Source organism: Balaenoptera musculus, chromosome 2, assembly GCF_009873245.2.
Source record: "Balaenoptera musculus isolate JJ_BM4_2016_0621 chromosome 2, mBalMus1.pri.v3, whole genome shotgun sequence".
In the NCBI taxonomy this organism is placed as follows: Eukaryota; Metazoa; Chordata; class Mammalia; order Artiodactyla; family Balaenopteridae; genus Balaenoptera; species Balaenoptera musculus.
This window is the reverse complement of record NC_045786.1, coordinates 173,671,136-173,687,739: the sequence shown is the minus strand read 5'-3', so window position 1 is coordinate 173,687,739 and position 16,604 is coordinate 173,671,136. Positions and strand designations below refer to the sequence as shown.

Below are 16,604 nucleotides of genomic sequence, written 5' to 3'. Positions count from 1 at the left end.
CAGGGGTCAGAGGTGGGGTCCAGGACCCGAGCTCTAGGGGCAAACAGGATGTCCTGCTGCACAGGGGAACACAGACACCGGGCAAGCTCCCCCCCCATCCCCGGGCACTGACAGGGGCTGGCACATTCCAGGAATGCACACACATGTGAACACATACACACACATGCACACACGCACACACGTTTCCTTATCAGCCAGACAACATGGTTCACAAGTCCGGAAGCAGCTCTGAGAACCAGCCCCCTCCCCCCGTGCTTGGCCTGGACAACAGGATGGCGAAGGAAGCACTCTGGCTCTTCGCAAGGCCTCATGGGACCTGGTGGGCAGGGGGGTACTGAGCACAGCCCCCAAGCCCGGGGCAGAACAGCCAAGGGCCAGAGCCCTGGACCTGAGCCAGCCCTGGGTCCCCTGGCCGCAGCCCTCCCTCCAGTCCGCAGCCTCCCTGGCCGCACCCTCATAGAAGCTGCCGTCTGGCTTCCTGCTCACCCCAACTTGGCCTTGGGAGGCTGACCCCAGCCCCCAGACTCTGCTGGGCTCACAGGAACATCCACAGGGCACACATACCCACCCGGGCATGGAGGTTCCTGCCAGGAAAACCCTGACTTTCTGTCTCTGGGCCTGGGTCTCAGCCTAAATCCTTCCCACTGCAACACGAAGAGGCTGCTGAGACCCACACCCCTCCCCAGCCTCCTCCTGGGGGCCTTCCCCACTCACTGACACCACCCACCTCAGGATTCACTGACAGAGTCCCCCACCCCTGCACCCAGGCTCTTCTCGGCTTTTTCTTGCAGATGGTGGCCTGGCCAGACACCTGCGAACATGGGGTCACAGGGGGACCAGGGCCTGGCTTTACGGAAGGCTCTTAACTTCACTCTCCCCGGCCCGGGAGGCACAGACAGCACCCCTATTTCACAGCTGGAAAAACTGAGGCACAGAGAGGTGAAGAAACTTGCCTACAGTCTCCTGGCTGGAAAGTGGTAGAGCTGAATCCCCTCCCACCTCTGCAGCCTGGCTTAGAAACCCAGCCCCAGGACCCTCAGCCTGCAGCCAAGGGGCTCAGGCAAGGTCAGGCCTATCAGGGTCAGGGTGAGGACCAGGGGCTGCAGGAGGGGGCCTCCTTGAGGGGCCTGGGGCCTGGGACTCAAATGTGGGATGGGGTGGCAGGGGCTCCCAGGGGAGAACCTGGCCAGGACCAAACCAGATCAAGGCTTCCTCTACTCCCACCCACCCGGCCTGAGACTCTCACCCAGACCACTGCCGGCCCCTGGGCTTACATGCGGGGTCAGGCTGACCTGGCAATCACCTGCCCCTCCCTAGGGAAAGAGGTGCCCCTCCGATACCTCCGCTCTCCCTGGCTGTGAGGACCCCAGGCCACCCGTGCTGGGGCCTGTTGTGAAGCAGTGCCAACCTCCATCCTCCGCTGGCCTCAGTTTCCCCACTGACACAAGGACCGCCTGTCAGCGTCAGCACTCACACACCCGGCCCCGCGCCTGTTCCCGGAGCCTGGGAACCCCATCCTCTCCCTCCCTCCTTCCCGCCCTGCTCATCCCCACCCCCGCTGGATTCCCCACTTGGGAAGATCTGGACGCTCCCTCGGCCCCCTGCCTGCCCCACCCCTGGCCAGGTGCACCCACGGGACAGGCTGCCCCTGGCACCTGCTCCTGCTCCCCCCGGGACCCCGAAAGGGGACTGGGGGGAAAGGCACCTATCGCTGCCTCCTGCAGGATCCTGTCAGTCTCCCCGTCTCAGAGCTCAGCCTTCCTGGCAAGCCCGAGGCTATGGACGCAAATGGGTTCCACAGCAGCCTCAACTGCAGGCTGGAGCCAAATTTCAGTGCCATCTTTTTGTGAGAGGAGAATGAGGAGGGGAGTGCGCAGGGGCACAGCGGGGTAATCTCCTTGCAGCGCCACGTCCGGAGCCGAGACCTGCAGGGTCAACCCCTCATACACACACTCCAGGCTGACACTTGCCCTGCAGCAGCCCCCAACTCTCACTGCTGGGAAGTTCCTCTCACAACTAACCCAAATACCTCAAGCTGCAGAACAAGGCTTGGCCTTTTCTTGTCTCCCAGGGCCCAGGCCTGCTTAGAGCGGGACAGAGCAGCGCCCACCCCGCTGGGCAAAGCTCACTAGGCACACGGCACCGGGGGCCCGGGGTCAAAGCCTGTCTTGCTCTGCAGCCACAGGGGTGGGCCTTCCCAGTTCTAGACCTGCCTCAGTCTCCCCATTGGTACAGTGAGCAGGAAACAGCCATCACGAACGGAGTCACCACGGAACCTCTGGCTGGACCCTGGGTGCATGGGAACCCAGACCTCCTGCCTGAAGTCAACTTGGCCTGCCCCTCCTTAGGGAGACACCATTTTAATTCATGTTTATTTTAAAAATAAATACTCTGTTCTTCACTTTCAGACTGGGGTGGTGCTGGACAGTTAGGCAGGGAGGCCCTCCTGGGTGGGCAGTACTGATGGGAACTTCTGACACTCCCGAACCCTCCCCCGCAAATGCCTGAAATGCCTCTCTCATGGCTGTTCCTTCTGGTCACCAGACATGCGTGGCTGAGGATGGAAATTCCATGACCATGGGCTCCTGACTCGGGGCTCAGTGCCTGGGGGAAGGTGGCCAGCCCTCCACCTGGGGTCGGCCCCCTCTCAGGCCCAGGGGCACTAGATGCAGGTGATTAGCACATCCACGGAGGGGGGCACCTCGATCTCCTCGAAGAGCACGTGGCCCCCAGCAGCGCCGGGGCCCCCTGCCTTGGCCGCGGCCCTCAGCAGGTCCTGGGCATGCGTCAGGAGGTGCTGGTTCCGATGGCGGCCCAGTCGGCGCAGCGCTAGAATGGCCAGCACGTGATCCCGCCTGCAGAGACACGCGGACCGTCACTGCAGACCCAACAGCTTCAGTGACACCCCAGACCCCGAGGTGGGGAGAACCCCAGGGGCTTGGGCTGGAAGTACGAGTGCACCCAGCATTCCGGGAGCCTGGTCTCAGAGAGACTGAGAATGAGCCAGGAGGAGCAGTGCTCCTGAAGAGGTGGCTGGGCCTTGAAGGGCGCGAAGCCACGCGGAGCCGGGAGGGCAGGCCTCTGTGGCCTCCGCAGAGGTTCAAGAAACCGAGTGGATTGAAGGATGCAGCAATGCGGCCACACCGGGGCGGGGCCGGGGGAGCTCAGGGCCTCCCGCTTCCAGCCCCGTGCAGGGAGCCAAGCCAGGCAGCAAGCAGAGAGGCAGCATGGGGGTGGGCGGCCTGCGCCCGGTGGCGTCAGGAGCTCCCCCTCCCCTCCCGAGCACCCCAAGAAGCTCGAAGCACCGCCCCACAAGCTAGGGAGGGCAGGCCAGCCCAGGGCAGGCAAACCGGGAGGGGCCAGAAGGGGAACCTCGGCGCTTGGAGGGGAGGGGTGGCCACTGCGGGCTGGGGGCCTGGAATTCTCCCCGGGGGGGTGGGGTGCAGGGCAAGGCGGTGGGTCCAGGAAGGAGCTAGGCTGGGGGTTTTCTGCAGTCTCCCCACCCTGGAATCTCCAAGGCCATGGAGAGATTCGGGCTGGGATTTCCATGGGTACCATGACTCACCACCCCCCCTCCCAACACACACCCGGGGATCAAAGCCTCCTTTCTACTGGCCAGGTCTGGGGCTTCCGGAAAGGGCCTTCTCCCAGGGGTGGGGGCCGCGGCCTCCCCTCAGCCTCCCGGGGGAGGGACGTGTCCCCACCGTCAGACGCGGGAGGAGGGGCTCCCACTCCCTTCAGACTCCAGGGGTGGGGACGTGTCTCCCCATCTCACCACAGGACTGAATGAGGATGGCGAGAATAGATCACGAGGTAAGGGCAGCCCCGATCCCACGAGGTCTCCCCACAGCCTGAAGGCCGGGGGCCCGCAGCTCCTGCACCTGCACCTGCGCACTCAGGCCGGCGCTAGTCCGAGCCCCGCCCGGGAGGCGCCACTCCCCCGAACCAGCTCGCGCCGCCCTCAGGCTGCTCGCCCGCCCACCTGCAGCCGCAGGGACATTTCTGAAGGCACGAGTCCCCTGACCCCAGGGCCCCGCGGCGCCCGTCAGAATCTAGTGGGGAACGGACCTGATGTCGGGGTAGCTCCCGATGAGTGTCTCCAGGTGCCTCCGGATGTCGTCTTTGTAAGTCTCGCCCAGTATGTCCGCCACGCACGGGATAGCTCGGCCCAACCAAGTGGCCTCAGAGCCCTACGGACACAGGGAGACGCGTGCGGGGCGGGCCACTGTCCCCCCCCCGGAACCCCCTTGCCGCCCCTGCCTGCAGCCCCTCCATTAGAGCCCCGTAGAGCCCTCCTGAAGCCACCACCGCGGTCCCACTGGGTTGCCTCCTGCATCGCGGAAGGGGACGCGGGCCTCGGCACCGTGGACTCAGTCGCAGCTCAATAGTCATCTTCCCTCCCCCACGATAGAGCCCGGAGGTGTCTTCCAGAATCTGCTCAGATGGGTAAACCGAGGCCCCGCGGGCAAGTCCTGCCTGGAGTCGTACAGCGGGTGGGGGACCAGCAGCCCAGAGAAGGGGTGTATGTGTAGGGAGGAGGTGCCTGAGCTCGAACTGCTCGGGGTCAGGGTCGCAGGAGAGGTCTTCCATAGTCCCCGCCCATCAGACGGGGCTGCGACCCTCATCCCTTCCCTACACACCCCACAAACTGCATGCAAATGAATGCAAACGTATGCAAAGTGTCGTCCCCACCGGGCCCCGCTCCAGCTGGGGGGCGAGTGCGCAGAATCACTTCCGCCAAAGCCGGCCCCGCGGGGGCTCTTACAGGGGCGGGCGGAAATGAGAATGGGGGGCGCTAGTGGAGGGTCCCCACGCTGGAGGCCCCCCGAGGAGGCCAACACTCCGGGCAGCCAGACAATGCTCCTACCAAGCCCTGGAAGGTGTTGCCAATGGCCTGGGCGTCCAGGCCCATCTTCTGGGAGCCACTCACGCGCTCCACACCCCGGAACCGCTCGCGTGGCCTCAGCGCCTGCGCCAGGTACTCGCGGACGACGTATCGGTGCACCTCCTGCAGAGTCTCCTGGGCGGCCGAAGCGGGGGTCTGGGTCAGGGTCAACGGTAGGGGCCCTGGGCATGCCCCCACCACAGCTCGCCCCCCCATACCTGCGCCCGGGGCCGGACCACGTGCTCGAGGTGGCCGGCGAACGCCACCACCTTGTCCAGGAGGGGCTGCAGCAGGTCCTGTGTCAGCCAGGCCTTGGTGCACAGGACCTTGAAGAGCGGCTGGGGGCAGAGGGGGTCAGGAGTCTTCTAGCCAGGTGTCCTCCCCATCCACTAGACCCTCCCCTGGGAGCCCCGTGCATGGCTCCTGACAGGGGTGTTTCAGGCCAAGGGACAATCTGTCAACAGGAGGAAATTCTGGGGAGCTATCTGACCCCCTTCTCTACGGTACCTTGGTGACATCCCCTCTCCTGCCACAAATTATGTCACTAGGCCTTTCCCAGGGGCTGCCTCCTCCAGGCCCGGAGCCCCAGTGGGCAGAGGTGGAGTTTGAGTTTGAGCCTCTAGCCAGGCCTTGCCTGGGGAGTCCTGGGGGTGCCTTGAGGGGCCGGATGAGGAGCAGCTCCTTGGACACACCCTGTCTGAGACGTGGAGACTGAAGAAGGTAGTTGTTTCCCAACTGTTCCTGCTCAGCTGGGAACTTGTCTGGGTCCCCTGCCCGCCCCCTGACACACCACCCCAGCACTGCCCCCACGGTAAATGAATGCTGTGACTTGGGCTCCCAGGCTCCAGGACACAGGGGGCACCTGCTGGGCATGGAAAGTGGGGAGAGAAGGGCCCATCCCCCTCACCTGCACATCACCCTGCAAGCCCTGGAGCAGCCGCTTCTGAAAGGCGCAGGTGGCAGCCACCAGGGGCTTCTCCAGCTCTTCAAGGCTTCCTGGGAACCTGGCCAGAAGATGAGTTCTGGGGAGGGGCCAGGACAGGGGACAAAGTGAGCAAGGCGGAGCAAGCTGGGGTCAAGGCCTGGCATACAGCCATGAAGGCTGGTGCCACACCAACTCTGTTCACTTAGACTCTAATGTGAAGGGCAGCCCCCTTGGGGCTGCACAGTGTAGTAGCCCTGGGAGCAGAGTCAAGTGAGGGGACAGCACTATGCCCCAGACCATAGAGGGGCAGGGCAGTGGAGTGGTGGTGGTCCCACTGCATGGCAGAGCTCCCCTGTGGCAGTGCTGAGCCGAACCTCCATCCCTCTTGGTGACAGAACAGTGCAACGCAGCCATTCCTGACACAGGAGGCCCTCCTTTGAGCCTCATAACTGCCTCTCCAAATATTATAATGTCCCCATTTCACTGTTGAGTAAACCGAAGGCCAGGCTCTGCCCGGTCCCCAGCCCAGGGACACAGAAAGGCAGGCTAAATTTCCATCAGAGGCTTGGCCAGAGGCTGACTAGCAAGGAACAGAGAATGTTCCCTGGGACTGAACCCCAGGGTCCCCCGTGCCCAGGACCAGTATGGCACAGATTAGGGACAAGAGAGTGTTATAGAAGCAGTGCCTCCGCGTGGTCAGGCTTTGGGTTCACACAGACCTGGTTCACGTCCTAGATCCAGCACGTACTGTCTGTGTGACCGTGGACAAGTGGCATTTCCTTTCTGAGCCTCCACATTCCCATCTGTACATGGGGACCCCACCCTTGCGCTGCAGCAGCTGATGCATCTTAAGTGGGGGGACACTAACGCTTGGCACAGAAGGGGGACAGCCAGTGCCAGCTCAGGGGGGGCCTCTGCCTTCTGGGGGTAGATAAACCCAGGCCCCAGCGCGAGCAAGGCCCTGGGGGGAGTGTCAGGGAGGGCTTCCTGGCCTCTGCTCAGCCTTGGAACTCCCCGCATCCCTTCCAGGGCCTCAGCTCTGCGGGGCCGAGAGAGGACCCCACAGCGGGAACGGAGGCGGAGAGGGGGGCTATCCCTGGAGGCCTCCTGGGAAGGCCGCCTCAGGCGGCCGCGGTAGCCTTCAGGGTCCCGGTTCCCTGAGCTTGCGCGCCCCCTGCCGGCCGTGCTCGGCACCGCCCCTGCGGAGGGGCGAGAGAAACCCACCTGAACTCCTCGCAGGCATTGATGTTGGCGCACAGGTTAGGCTCGCTCACCGCCCCCGACTCCAGAAAAGCCTTTTCAAACCTGGGGGAGAGGTACGCAGAGGTCTTGGAGACTCTTTCTGGCTTCTATGACCTCGTGTCCGCCCTCCCATGGGCCTTATGATGAGGCTTGTCCAGGGGCATCTCGGACTCTGAGCAAACAGGATGGGCCCTCTCCAGGGACGACCACCATCCACACCCTGGCCACTCCACCCACCACACCCCGGCCCAAGATGCGCCCCTACCTGGGCAGGAAGAGGCCAAGGGCCCGCGCACAGATCTGCAAGGTGGTGGCCTCCAGCTCCGCGGAGATGGCGCCGGCTGCCTTCACGTGCTCTGCCACGAGCTGAGAGCGACGCCACGCGCTGAAGGCGCTTCTGAGCCCTCAATCCCGATGCCCCCAGTCTCCCACCTCGTGGCCCAGGGATGTCTCCAGCCTGCCCTGCTCTTCCTCACAGTCTCGCCCGCAACTTCCAGCGGCCCCAACCTCGAGGTCAGCCCTCCCAACTCCCCACACCCACGGGGCCACCTGCTAAGCTGGGAGCTATGGCCTGGCGCTCCCAGCTGGGCCAGGTGACCCGAGGGCCTCTGATCCGGCCCCACATGGGGCCTCAAGCTCCCGTCTAACGGAGAGAGGTGGTTATGACTGTATTTTACAGCTCTGGGTGTCTCTACCGCCTGAGACCCAAACACATGTCCCTCCTTCTGGGCGCACCATGTGTACGTCGATGGACAGCGGCGTATGGTAGTGGCCCTGCAGCACGTCGGGGGCCTCGGCAGCCGCCCAGCGACTCTGTTCTAGCTGCAGGATGCTATCGAAGCAGCTCACGATCTTGGTCTGTGCGGGGTAAGGAAGGGGCTGCGGTGAGACCCTCCCAGGAAGGAGGTCCCCTACCTCCCGAGTCCCGTCGCGCGCCCTTGGAGACAAGGGCCACCCTGCTGGTGCACAGGCCCACGCGTGAGGGCACGGAGCCTCCCTGCAGCAGGGCGGCGGCCACACTCAACCTGGACCCCGTCCCCTCCGGCCTGGCCCCTCGCCGCCCTTACCTCCAGGAAGCTGGTGTAGTCGCTCTCGAGTCGGGCCCACACATCGGGTGCCAGGAGCGGGGGCAGTGGCTCCGAGGGCAGAGCCAGGTCCTGGGAGCCCAGGAAGTCAGGACTGGAAGGCAGGGTGGAGCCCGAAGGTCTGAGCGGAGCTCTGATGGGGCAGCGGCTGCCCCTACTTCCCTCTGGACAGGCTCAAAGCCTAACGCCATCACCGTGAGGGCCCCGCATCTGGGCTGTTCACAGACTCAACCCCGCACCACGCCCTCCATATTTCCATGCCAGACATCCCTCCCCGCAGCTTCTGACTGCAGGATTTCCTGGCACCCTAAGCAATCAGCTGTGCGTGCACAGAATAGATAAAGATGGCCATCCAGATGGACCTTGACCAGGTTGCCTCGGGTGTGACCTCTACCCTCACGGTCAGGGTACACCCAAGACTGAACTCTAAACGCCCCCAGGACCATGCAGCTCAGGGACCAGCCACTATCCTGTCCACACTAGGGAGGCCCAGACAGGGGCAGGTACTTGTCTGAGGCCACAGGGCATATTAAGGAGCACAGAACTTTGGCGCCCTCCTCCAGCTTGCCTGTCTGCCCGTGGGGCTGGGGAGCGCTCAGCGGGAGAGGTGATCCACCCCATCACGTCCTGCAGAGCCCTGAACCCAGGTGTCCATCCAATGCGAGAGTGGGGCTGAGAGCCAACTCATGCCAAGCGCTGTGAGCCCACGGTTGTGTCCTGCCTGGAGGGGTGCCCTTTGCTAATTCACTCAGAGGCACCCTGTGCACTAGCTTGTGCCTAACTGGGCCCCCTGCCTCATAAGCAACCCCCGCCCCCCACCCGGATGCTTTCCAGCTTCAGGAACCGGCAGATGGATGGCCCCTCTCCCCTCTCGGGAGAGCACCATGGTCTAGAACGGGGAGAATGTCAAAGGCTCCCGGATCGGACGCCCAATCGCCAGCACTCTCCGGGGAGGAAAAGGAGAAGAAAGGTGCCCTGTGCTCTTTAGAGCAGGTTCCTGAAGGCCTCTCGTGTGGGCAGTTCCAGCCCTCCTTGCCCCTCACGGCGTCCTGGCTGGGGCCTCACCTGCCGTAGACATTGGAGGCCCAGTCCAGCAGGACGTAGAGCTGCTCGCAGCCACGGGCGTCGTGCGCCAGCTCCTGGAGGCGCTGGGCCACCGCGCCGTGGAAGGCGCGCAGGTAGGCCTCCCACGCGGGATAGCCGGCGGCCGCGTAAGCCGGGTGCACCTCCAGCTGCACCTTCTGCAGGTCGCGGCGAACCAAGCCTCCGAGCTCGGCCAGAAGCTGGGCCAAGCCGGCGGCACCCTCGACTGCCCCCGGGGCCTCGCCCGCGCTCGCCTGCTGCACACGCTCCTGCGCGCTCCGCCGCACCGCGTCCTCCCAGCGCTGGCGCCAGTGGCGCGGCGTGCGCAGAAAGTCGCCGTCTGCAGGGGGCTCTGGATGGGCCTCCTCTTCCGCGCGCACCACGCGGGCCAGCTCCGCGAGCACGGCCGCGTCCACGCCGTCCGGGCCCAGGGTCTCGAGCACGATGGCGCCGATCTCCGCAGCCAGCCCGTCGTAGTGCAGGCACACGTCCATGGCGCGCCGCGCAAAGCCCGTGGGGTCCTGCTCGAAGGTGCGCGAGGCTTTCTCGGCCACTAGCCGAGTCTCGAGGTGCCGCAGCTGCTCGAAGGCCGCCAGCAGTTTCCGCTCCGTGATGAGGTCGGCCACAGATTTGTCTTTTGCGAGGTCAGGTGAGAAGAGGGGCAATGAGGGGGACGCCCCAGCTAGGCCTGTCGGCCCCAATCCCACACATCCGGAGCCGGGCTGCCGCGCCCCAGAGCTGCATCTGAAGGCCTGCTCCAGGAGCGACAGCCCCAGGTGCCCTATGTCCTTTGGAATCACCTTTGAAGAGGCAGAACCCCAGGTCCCAAGCTTGGCTCAAAACAGCAACTGGGATCAGTCCCTGCCTTCCCTGCTGTCAGCCCCTACCTTCCCCTTCGCCCCGCTCCCATTCCCACTCCCAGCTCTACAGAACTGGACCTGGTGGCTTCAAGAACAGTCCTGACTGCAGGTCCAGTGGGGTCAGAGCTCAGGCTGGGCACGCCCAGGCTCCTGCCCCAGGGTCCAGCTTCAGCACTTCTTGCTGTTCCCTGCTCTGGGCCAACCTCCAGCCCCTAGGAGCACTCTGCCTTCACCTGCATCCCCCCTTCAGGGCCCGACTCCAATGTGTCCTCTCCTGGGCAGCCCCCTGACCTCCCCTCTGCCCCATGGCTCACAGGCACCCTCTGTGACCCTGTGATCTGAGAGGGCCAGTGCCTTCTCCACCACTCTGGTTTGGCCAGGAGCCAGGCTGTGGAAGCCTGTGGAGTTCTGGGGTCCTGCAGATCTGGGTTCACATCCCATTTTTCCACTTCCCAGCTGTGAGACTTGAGGGAAGTCACTTAAGCTCTCTGAGCCTCACTTTTCTCAGCTGCCCTCGTTGGAATGTTGGAAGAATTTAACGTGAAATTGTGCAGGGGCAGGGGTTTGGGGTAGCTGGGGAGGAGAGCCTGTCAGGAAGCCTGGGCCCCACTGCCCCCCTCTCTGGCCTCAGTTTCCTCCCCTGCTTAGTGCTGAGGAAGCCCTCACCTTCTAGTTCCGCAGGCCCCGCCCCAGTGGACGACTGCCGGCGGACACCGTCCGTGGCCTTTGAGGGCGCCTCCTGGCTGTGGGCCACCCCTGGCCCAGTGGTAGCCTGGGTCTGGTCAGCAGCCGGGCCATCGTCCAGAGCATGCCGTAAAGACCGGAAAAAGAAGCGGGAGCTGCGCCTGAGCAGGCCTGGGTCCTCCTGGGGGGCGCAGCCCAAGGCCCGCTGGCTTGCCTTTGAGAAGGCCCGCCGAAAGGTGCCCAGGCCAGGCCTCAAGCCCTCACGGTGGGCGCTGGACGCATCCTCGCTGCTTGCCCTCCGAGTGCCCTGAGCTGGGATCTGGGGTGCCAGGGGCTCCCTGGGGCTGTGCAGCTCCGGCCCGGAGGCCACTGTCTGAGGCGACGGCATCTTGGCAGCAGCAGAGCTGGGGGCGAAAAGGAGGCTCAGGAAGCCCTGCGGGGTGCCCAGCCCCCAGGAGCAGACACAGAAACCCATGAGAGCCCTGTGGGGTGTGCTGGGGCCCAGTGGCTTAGTCAGGGAAGCTGTCCCCAGGAGGTGACCCCAGGGCTGTCAAAAAGGAAATGTCACCAGGCAGCTCCCATGGCCAGAGCCGTCTTTGTGCCAGGCTGCAGCTACTTCTGCAGACACAGACAGCTTCCTCTATCAGGAAACCTTCCCTGACACCATTTTCCAGGAAGGTCTCCCCCAGGCACCCACCTCAGCGGCTTTGCCAGGCCAGACCCTCCCATCGGAGCTGGAGAGGGCACTGAACGCGCGGGTTCTGGGGCACAGCCCGACCCACAGCCCACAGTCCCGGGGGCTGGGCCCAGAAACCACATCCAGGACTTCCTGGACCTTAGGTCCTGAGGCTAAAATGCCCACCCCCTCCACAAGCCACGCACCGCCCCCCCCACCCCGCCATCCTTCAGCTCACCCCCATTCAGCCATCAGGCCTAACTGCTTCTGCACAAAGCGGAGCTCAGGGACCCCCCTGGGAGGCCATGCCTTTTCCCTGGGTGTCTCAGAACTGGAGGGAGGTGGGGTCAGGCGGGAGGGGGCTGGCCCAGGCCACCAGGGGCTTATCGGGGCCTTGCAGCCTGCAGGGAAAGCTGTGGGAGGGGCCATGCTTCTATATTTAACCAGGGGCGGGAGGTTCCCAAGCTGTTTCTCACCCATTGCACCTCTTCCCCACCACCCAGACAGGTATGCTCTGGCCCTTCCCCGACAGAGGGTGGGGAGGGAGTCCCCAGGGCATGGGGGTGCAGAACAGGGGCTGCCCCTGACCCACGCCGAGCTCGGGGCCCTCACCACCCAGGCTCCCCTAGGCTCCGCCCACACCCCACCCCATTTCAGCCCAGCCTGGCTGTGTTTGACTTTCTGGCTTTAGGTTAAGCTAGGGGTGGGAGAAAGGAGAGAAACTTCTCAGCTTGCTGGAACCTCTCACCCACCCCATTGTGTTAAGAGGGGTTGGAGATGGGAGGGGGCCAGCAAGGTCTCACTTTAGCCTTGAAGAAACTGGGGCCCAAAGAAGGGCAGGACCTGCTGAAGTCACTGACCAACCAGAGGCTGAGACCCCCCATTCCCAGATCACCCCCCACCATGGGGACAGAGGCCAGGCTGGAGTCAGCACCTGACTCTTGGGTGATAGTGGGCAGGAACGGCCTCTCCCCAGGCCTCAGTTTGACACCAGGATGGGCAGGACCCAGACCCCTATCCACCCCCTCATACCCTCCAGCGAGATGTCTGTGCAGGGGTCAGACATACAGGGGGTCCGCTGAGGCCTACCTTCCTCTCCCAGAGGCCGCTGAGCTGCTGGAAGGAAGCCCCACTGAGGGAGGGGCAGGCTCAGGTGATTGATGGGGGCCTTATCAGCCCCACCCTGGCCACAGGTCGTTGTCCTCCCCTGGTGCCAGGACTCGGGGACCCTGCCCACAGACCAGCCCAAACACGGCAGGGAGCATTGTCACAGGAGCCGGCCATCCCCTCCCCCCACTCCCCCCGCACCCCACCCCTGGTGTCCCCCAGTGCCCAGCAGGGGCAGGTGTGGTGATGAAGAAAGCCATTCCAGCTGTGCCCAGCCTGCCGTGCTCCGGGCTCTGTCTCCAGGGAGTGTGGGGGAAGGACAAGCTGGCCTGCCTTGCTTGGGAAGAGCTCACACTTAGTAAGCACCCACTGCATGCTCAGTCCAATGCCCGGCACACGTCAGATCCCCATGACAACAAAGTGGCAGGGTGTCGTTCACCACATTTCATACATGAGGAAACAGGCTCAGAGAAGGACAGGGTCTTGTCTTAAGCCACACAGCTCCCGGGTGGGGAGCCTGGGCCAGCCCAGGTCTGTCTAGGACCCTGGGAGCAGAGGCTGGACTCCTGTGTCCCCCAGCATCAGCAAGCCCTGCTGCCTGAGGAACCCTTTCTCCTGGCAGAGGTTCCGAAGGGGGGGTCAGCTCCAGGTGCCGGGAGCGGGGTCGGGCTTGAAGTTCTCCCAGGAAGCCTAGAGGCAAATTCTGGGGGAGGAGGGGCAGCTGGGGGCTGGGTCTCATGGGAGGTGACAGAGGCAGAGACTTGGAGCCCACCTACCCTGCTCTACCACCCTCGTCCCAAATCGGAGCGGCACTGAAGGCCCATCGAGGCCCCCAGCTGGTCCCTCTGCCCCCTGCTCCCTGAATCCCACTTCTGCAGCTTCCCAAGTCATTCTTGACCTTCACAAGGCACAAGTCAACCCGGTCACTCTCCTGCTTTAAACCCTTCCGTGGCTCTCCGCAGCCCTCAGGCCAAGCCTGAGCCCCACAGCCTGGCATTCGAAGCCCCCCATCCTGGACCGAACTTTCTCCAGCCTGACTTCTGGGCCTCCTTGACCTGCACCCATCCAGCCTCACCAGCAGCCTCGTGCCTGTCCAGCCTCCCACCTTCTGCCCAGGCTGCTCCTTCTCCCAGCCTCCCCCTCTGCTCCCCAAATCCGACCTGCTCTTCAGAACCTTGGGTGCAGGTGCCTCCACCTCCGAGGAGTCCTCGGGCTGTGCTGTACCACCTGTCTGCTCGCCAGGCCCTCGGACTGTCCCTGTGGTGATGGGGCCTCCTCACTGGCCTGGGGACCTCTGTTCATCTACCCCCTCCCCGTCACCCCAGAGCCAGCCTGGAGGAGGAGTGAACCATCAATGTAAGGGTCACCCCCTGCCTGGGCTGTCCTGGTCAGGCGTCACGCTGGTGTCTTCTGGGCCGCAGACTCCTTGCTGACTCTACCTTGGCCCCTGCCCCGTGCCTGCCTCCCCACCCATGGGGCCTCTCTCTGGCTCTCTTTCTCTCTGTCCCATTGCCCTGCGTGTTCAGAGGCCCTGGCCCCTGTGCCTGGGACTCGGTGCTGGATGAGCTTCAAGGCCCAGGAGGCCCAGGCCCAGCCTGAGCCCCGGGCCCCATGTTCTCCAGGTCAGGCCAAGGCACCCACTACAGGGCCAGTGGCAGGGGCAGGAATGCCACCCGGAAGACATGGTCACTGGAAGCTCCCATCTGGGGCCACCCTGTGACCAAGAAGTCAAGTCTGGGCTTCCCCCACCACTTGCTATCCCCAGCCCCAGCTTCCACCCCCTTTTCCTAGGCCTGCCCTCCTATAGCATCTCCTACCAGGTATCCCTCGGCGCCCTTCCCACTCCCAACCTCTCCACCTCCCCTGGGCCTGGACCACCACCGCATCCTTCAAAGCTCCAAAGTAGCCACCTCGGGCAGAGGACTGTGTCTCCCTCATACCTCCCACCTGCCACCCCCCATCACCTGATCACAGGTCCTAACTGTACCCCTTCCTAGACCCCTTGGAACCCAACTCGTCAGAGCAATTGGGGGTCTTGCCAAAACATAAACCTCCCTTAAAACCCTTCCTTGCAAGGTAAGATTCTTCTCCTGAAATAAGGAGGAAGACAAGCATGTGTTCTCACACTATTCAACATTTGCCTAGAAGAACTAGCGAAGGCAATAAGTCAAGAAAAATGAATAAGAAGTATAAATATTGGGAAGGACCTGATAAAAAATGGCATTATTTGTAGGTGATATGATCATCTGCTTAGAAATAGCTTTCCTATACTCCAGAAAAGCCTATTTTTAAAAGGCACTTAAAAGGCTTCCCTTTTTAATAGCAACAAAACATAACCCCTCTCCCCACCCTGGGCTGCCATCACCCTCGGGAGAAGCACAGACTCCTTAGCTGGGCATTCAAGACCCTTCCTAACTGGCCCCTCCAGTTTCACCTGCTCACTCACTCGCCCACTCTGATCACGTGGGTGTACTCACCTCTCCTCCACACCTTTGTACAGACTGTTCCCTCTGCCAGCAGTGAGCTCACCCCCGCCTTCTCAGCTGCTGACTCCTTCAAGGTTCAGCACGTGTGGCTCCTCCCCCAAGAAGCCTTCTCCGACCAGCTGAGCCCCACACCATGGTCAGCGCCTCCTGCTCTGGGCCTGGTTCCTACCCTGGACACACCTTCTCCCATGACCGGGGGACAGTTACAGGGTTTGGGGCATCTGCCTCTCGACCAGGAGCCCCCCGGGGCAGAGAGTGGGCCTGACCCAGCCTCCAGCCAGGGCTGGTACATGGCAGGTGCCCAAGGGAAACAGATAAGCAATTTCATGGAGGTGCATCAGCCCATAGGTGTGCCACTACTTTGTGCATATGGGTTTTGCACAACTATGTGTTAACCTGAGTGTGTCTCCCGGTACGTGTGTGCCTCTGTTCCAGAATGTGTGTGCCTCAGAGTGTCTGTGAGTAGTTCTGTTCGGGAGTCCATGTAGGTCTGCATGTCTTCATGTCCATGTCTGTATGCTTTCTATCTCTGTGTGTTGTGTGTGCAAGTGTGTATCACTGTGATTTGAGCTGGCATTCTGGCCTGGGCTCTGAGCTGGGGCGCTCAGCCTGGAAGGCCACTAGCAGAACCAGAATTGTCCTCAGCCCCTTGAATCCCCGCCTACTCCCCACAGCACCCCGGTGGCCCTCCCGCTCCACCTGCACAGACATACCTGCCGGGTGAGTAGACACCGGGCCGCAAACAGAACGGGGCTGCCAGGAGAAGCCGGCCGAGCTGGGGCCTCAGAGCGGGGCCTAGGCGCTGGGGCCTCTGGAGCAGCCAGAGCGAGTGACCAACAGCTGGGACTCCCCAGCTACCGCCAAACTGGCCACGGCCCCCAGCCCCCCCCAGCCCCACCCTCCACCACAGCCCCACCCCCAGCCCCACCCCCAGCCCCATGCTTTCACTTGTAGAAATGCTCCCACCCCCTTCCCACTCCAGAGGCAATCACTCCAACCTTTGACTCCTGGCAGCGCAGGGCTCAGGCTCAGGCCACGGGCCGTGGAGGGGAGGGACGAGGAAGCAGCACTCTGGAGGCATGGAGGGGGTGGACGCTGCTGGGGACGGTGGGACGGCCTGTCCCTCCTGTGGTCAGACTGATGCCAGAGGGAGCAGGCGCCAGCTGGCTGGAAGGGGGGCACCCAGCCCACAGCGGCCAAGCCCAGAAGGACCCCCCCCCTCCAGGGCAGAGTCGCCAGCGCCAGCCCTGTGCCCTGCCTGGCGCTGAGAGCCCCGAGGGCAGAAATGGGGGGGAGACAGCGACAGCAAAGGGAACATTGTAGGCCACCTGCCAGCAGCTGGAAGAAGGAGAGGGGCCCTCGAGGACAGATGGGATTACACTCAGGGACAGGAGCGATAGCAGGGGTCAGCCCATGAGGGAAGGTGAGGAGGTGGGCCCGAGCCTCACCGGCCAGGAGCACAGGTCCCACTCCTCCAAGGTGGCTCCAGCTGAAGACATTTTGTGGGGAGGGTCACTGAGGAGAGGCTGGCCCGACACCTTCCTGGGGGGATTCCGCTGCTGGCGTCCTAG

At 63.5% G+C, this 16,604-nt stretch overlaps 1 protein-coding gene across 2 annotated transcripts; it reads right to left on the bottom strand.

Annotated features, from left to right (window-relative positions):
• Window positions 1-2,564: 2,564 nt before the first annotated feature.
• Window positions 2,565-15,879, bottom strand: EXOC3L4 (exocyst complex component 3 like 4). Of its 2 annotated transcripts, none has more exons than XM_036840945.1 (12): window positions 15,747-15,879; window positions 10,747-11,168; window positions 9,203-9,857; window positions 8,120-8,231; window positions 7,788-7,910; window positions 7,318-7,418; window positions 7,035-7,115; window positions 5,793-5,907; window positions 5,104-5,223; window positions 4,868-5,020; window positions 4,069-4,190; window positions 2,565-2,855 (listed from the first exon to the last, which is right to left on the bottom strand). In XM_036840945.1, the coding sequence occupies exons 2-12, from the start codon at window positions 11,150-11,152 to the stop codon at window positions 2,663-2,665; spliced, it is 2,181 nt and encodes a 726-aa protein (XP_036696840.1). In that variant the 5' UTR covers window positions 11,153-11,168; window positions 15,747-15,879; the 3' UTR covers window positions 2,565-2,662. The 2 variants fall into 2 exon arrangements, with proteins under 2 accessions (XP_036696840.1, XP_036696832.1); XM_036840937.1 differs by lacking the exon at window positions 15,747-15,879 and adding an exon at window positions 15,025-15,711.
• Between the last annotated feature and the right edge of the window lie 725 nt (window positions 15,880-16,604).

What these genes read in the sequence shown, in the direction of transcription:
- EXOC3L4 (XM_036840945.1), bottom strand. Translation starts at nt 11,152, where the DNA reads ATGCCGTCGCCTCAGACAGTGGCCTCCGGGCCGGAGCTGCACAGCCCC. An exon ending in AATGCCTGCGAGGAGTTCAG is followed by an intron (nt 5,908 to 7,034) that starts GTGGGTTTCTCT and finishes GCCCCTCCCCAG; the next exon opens with AACTCATCTTCTGGCCAGGT. An exon ending in TGGTCCGGCCCCGGGCGCAG is followed by an intron (nt 5,021 to 5,103) that starts GTATGGGGGGGC and finishes TCGGCCGCCCAG; the next exon opens with GAGACTCTGCAGGAGGTGCA.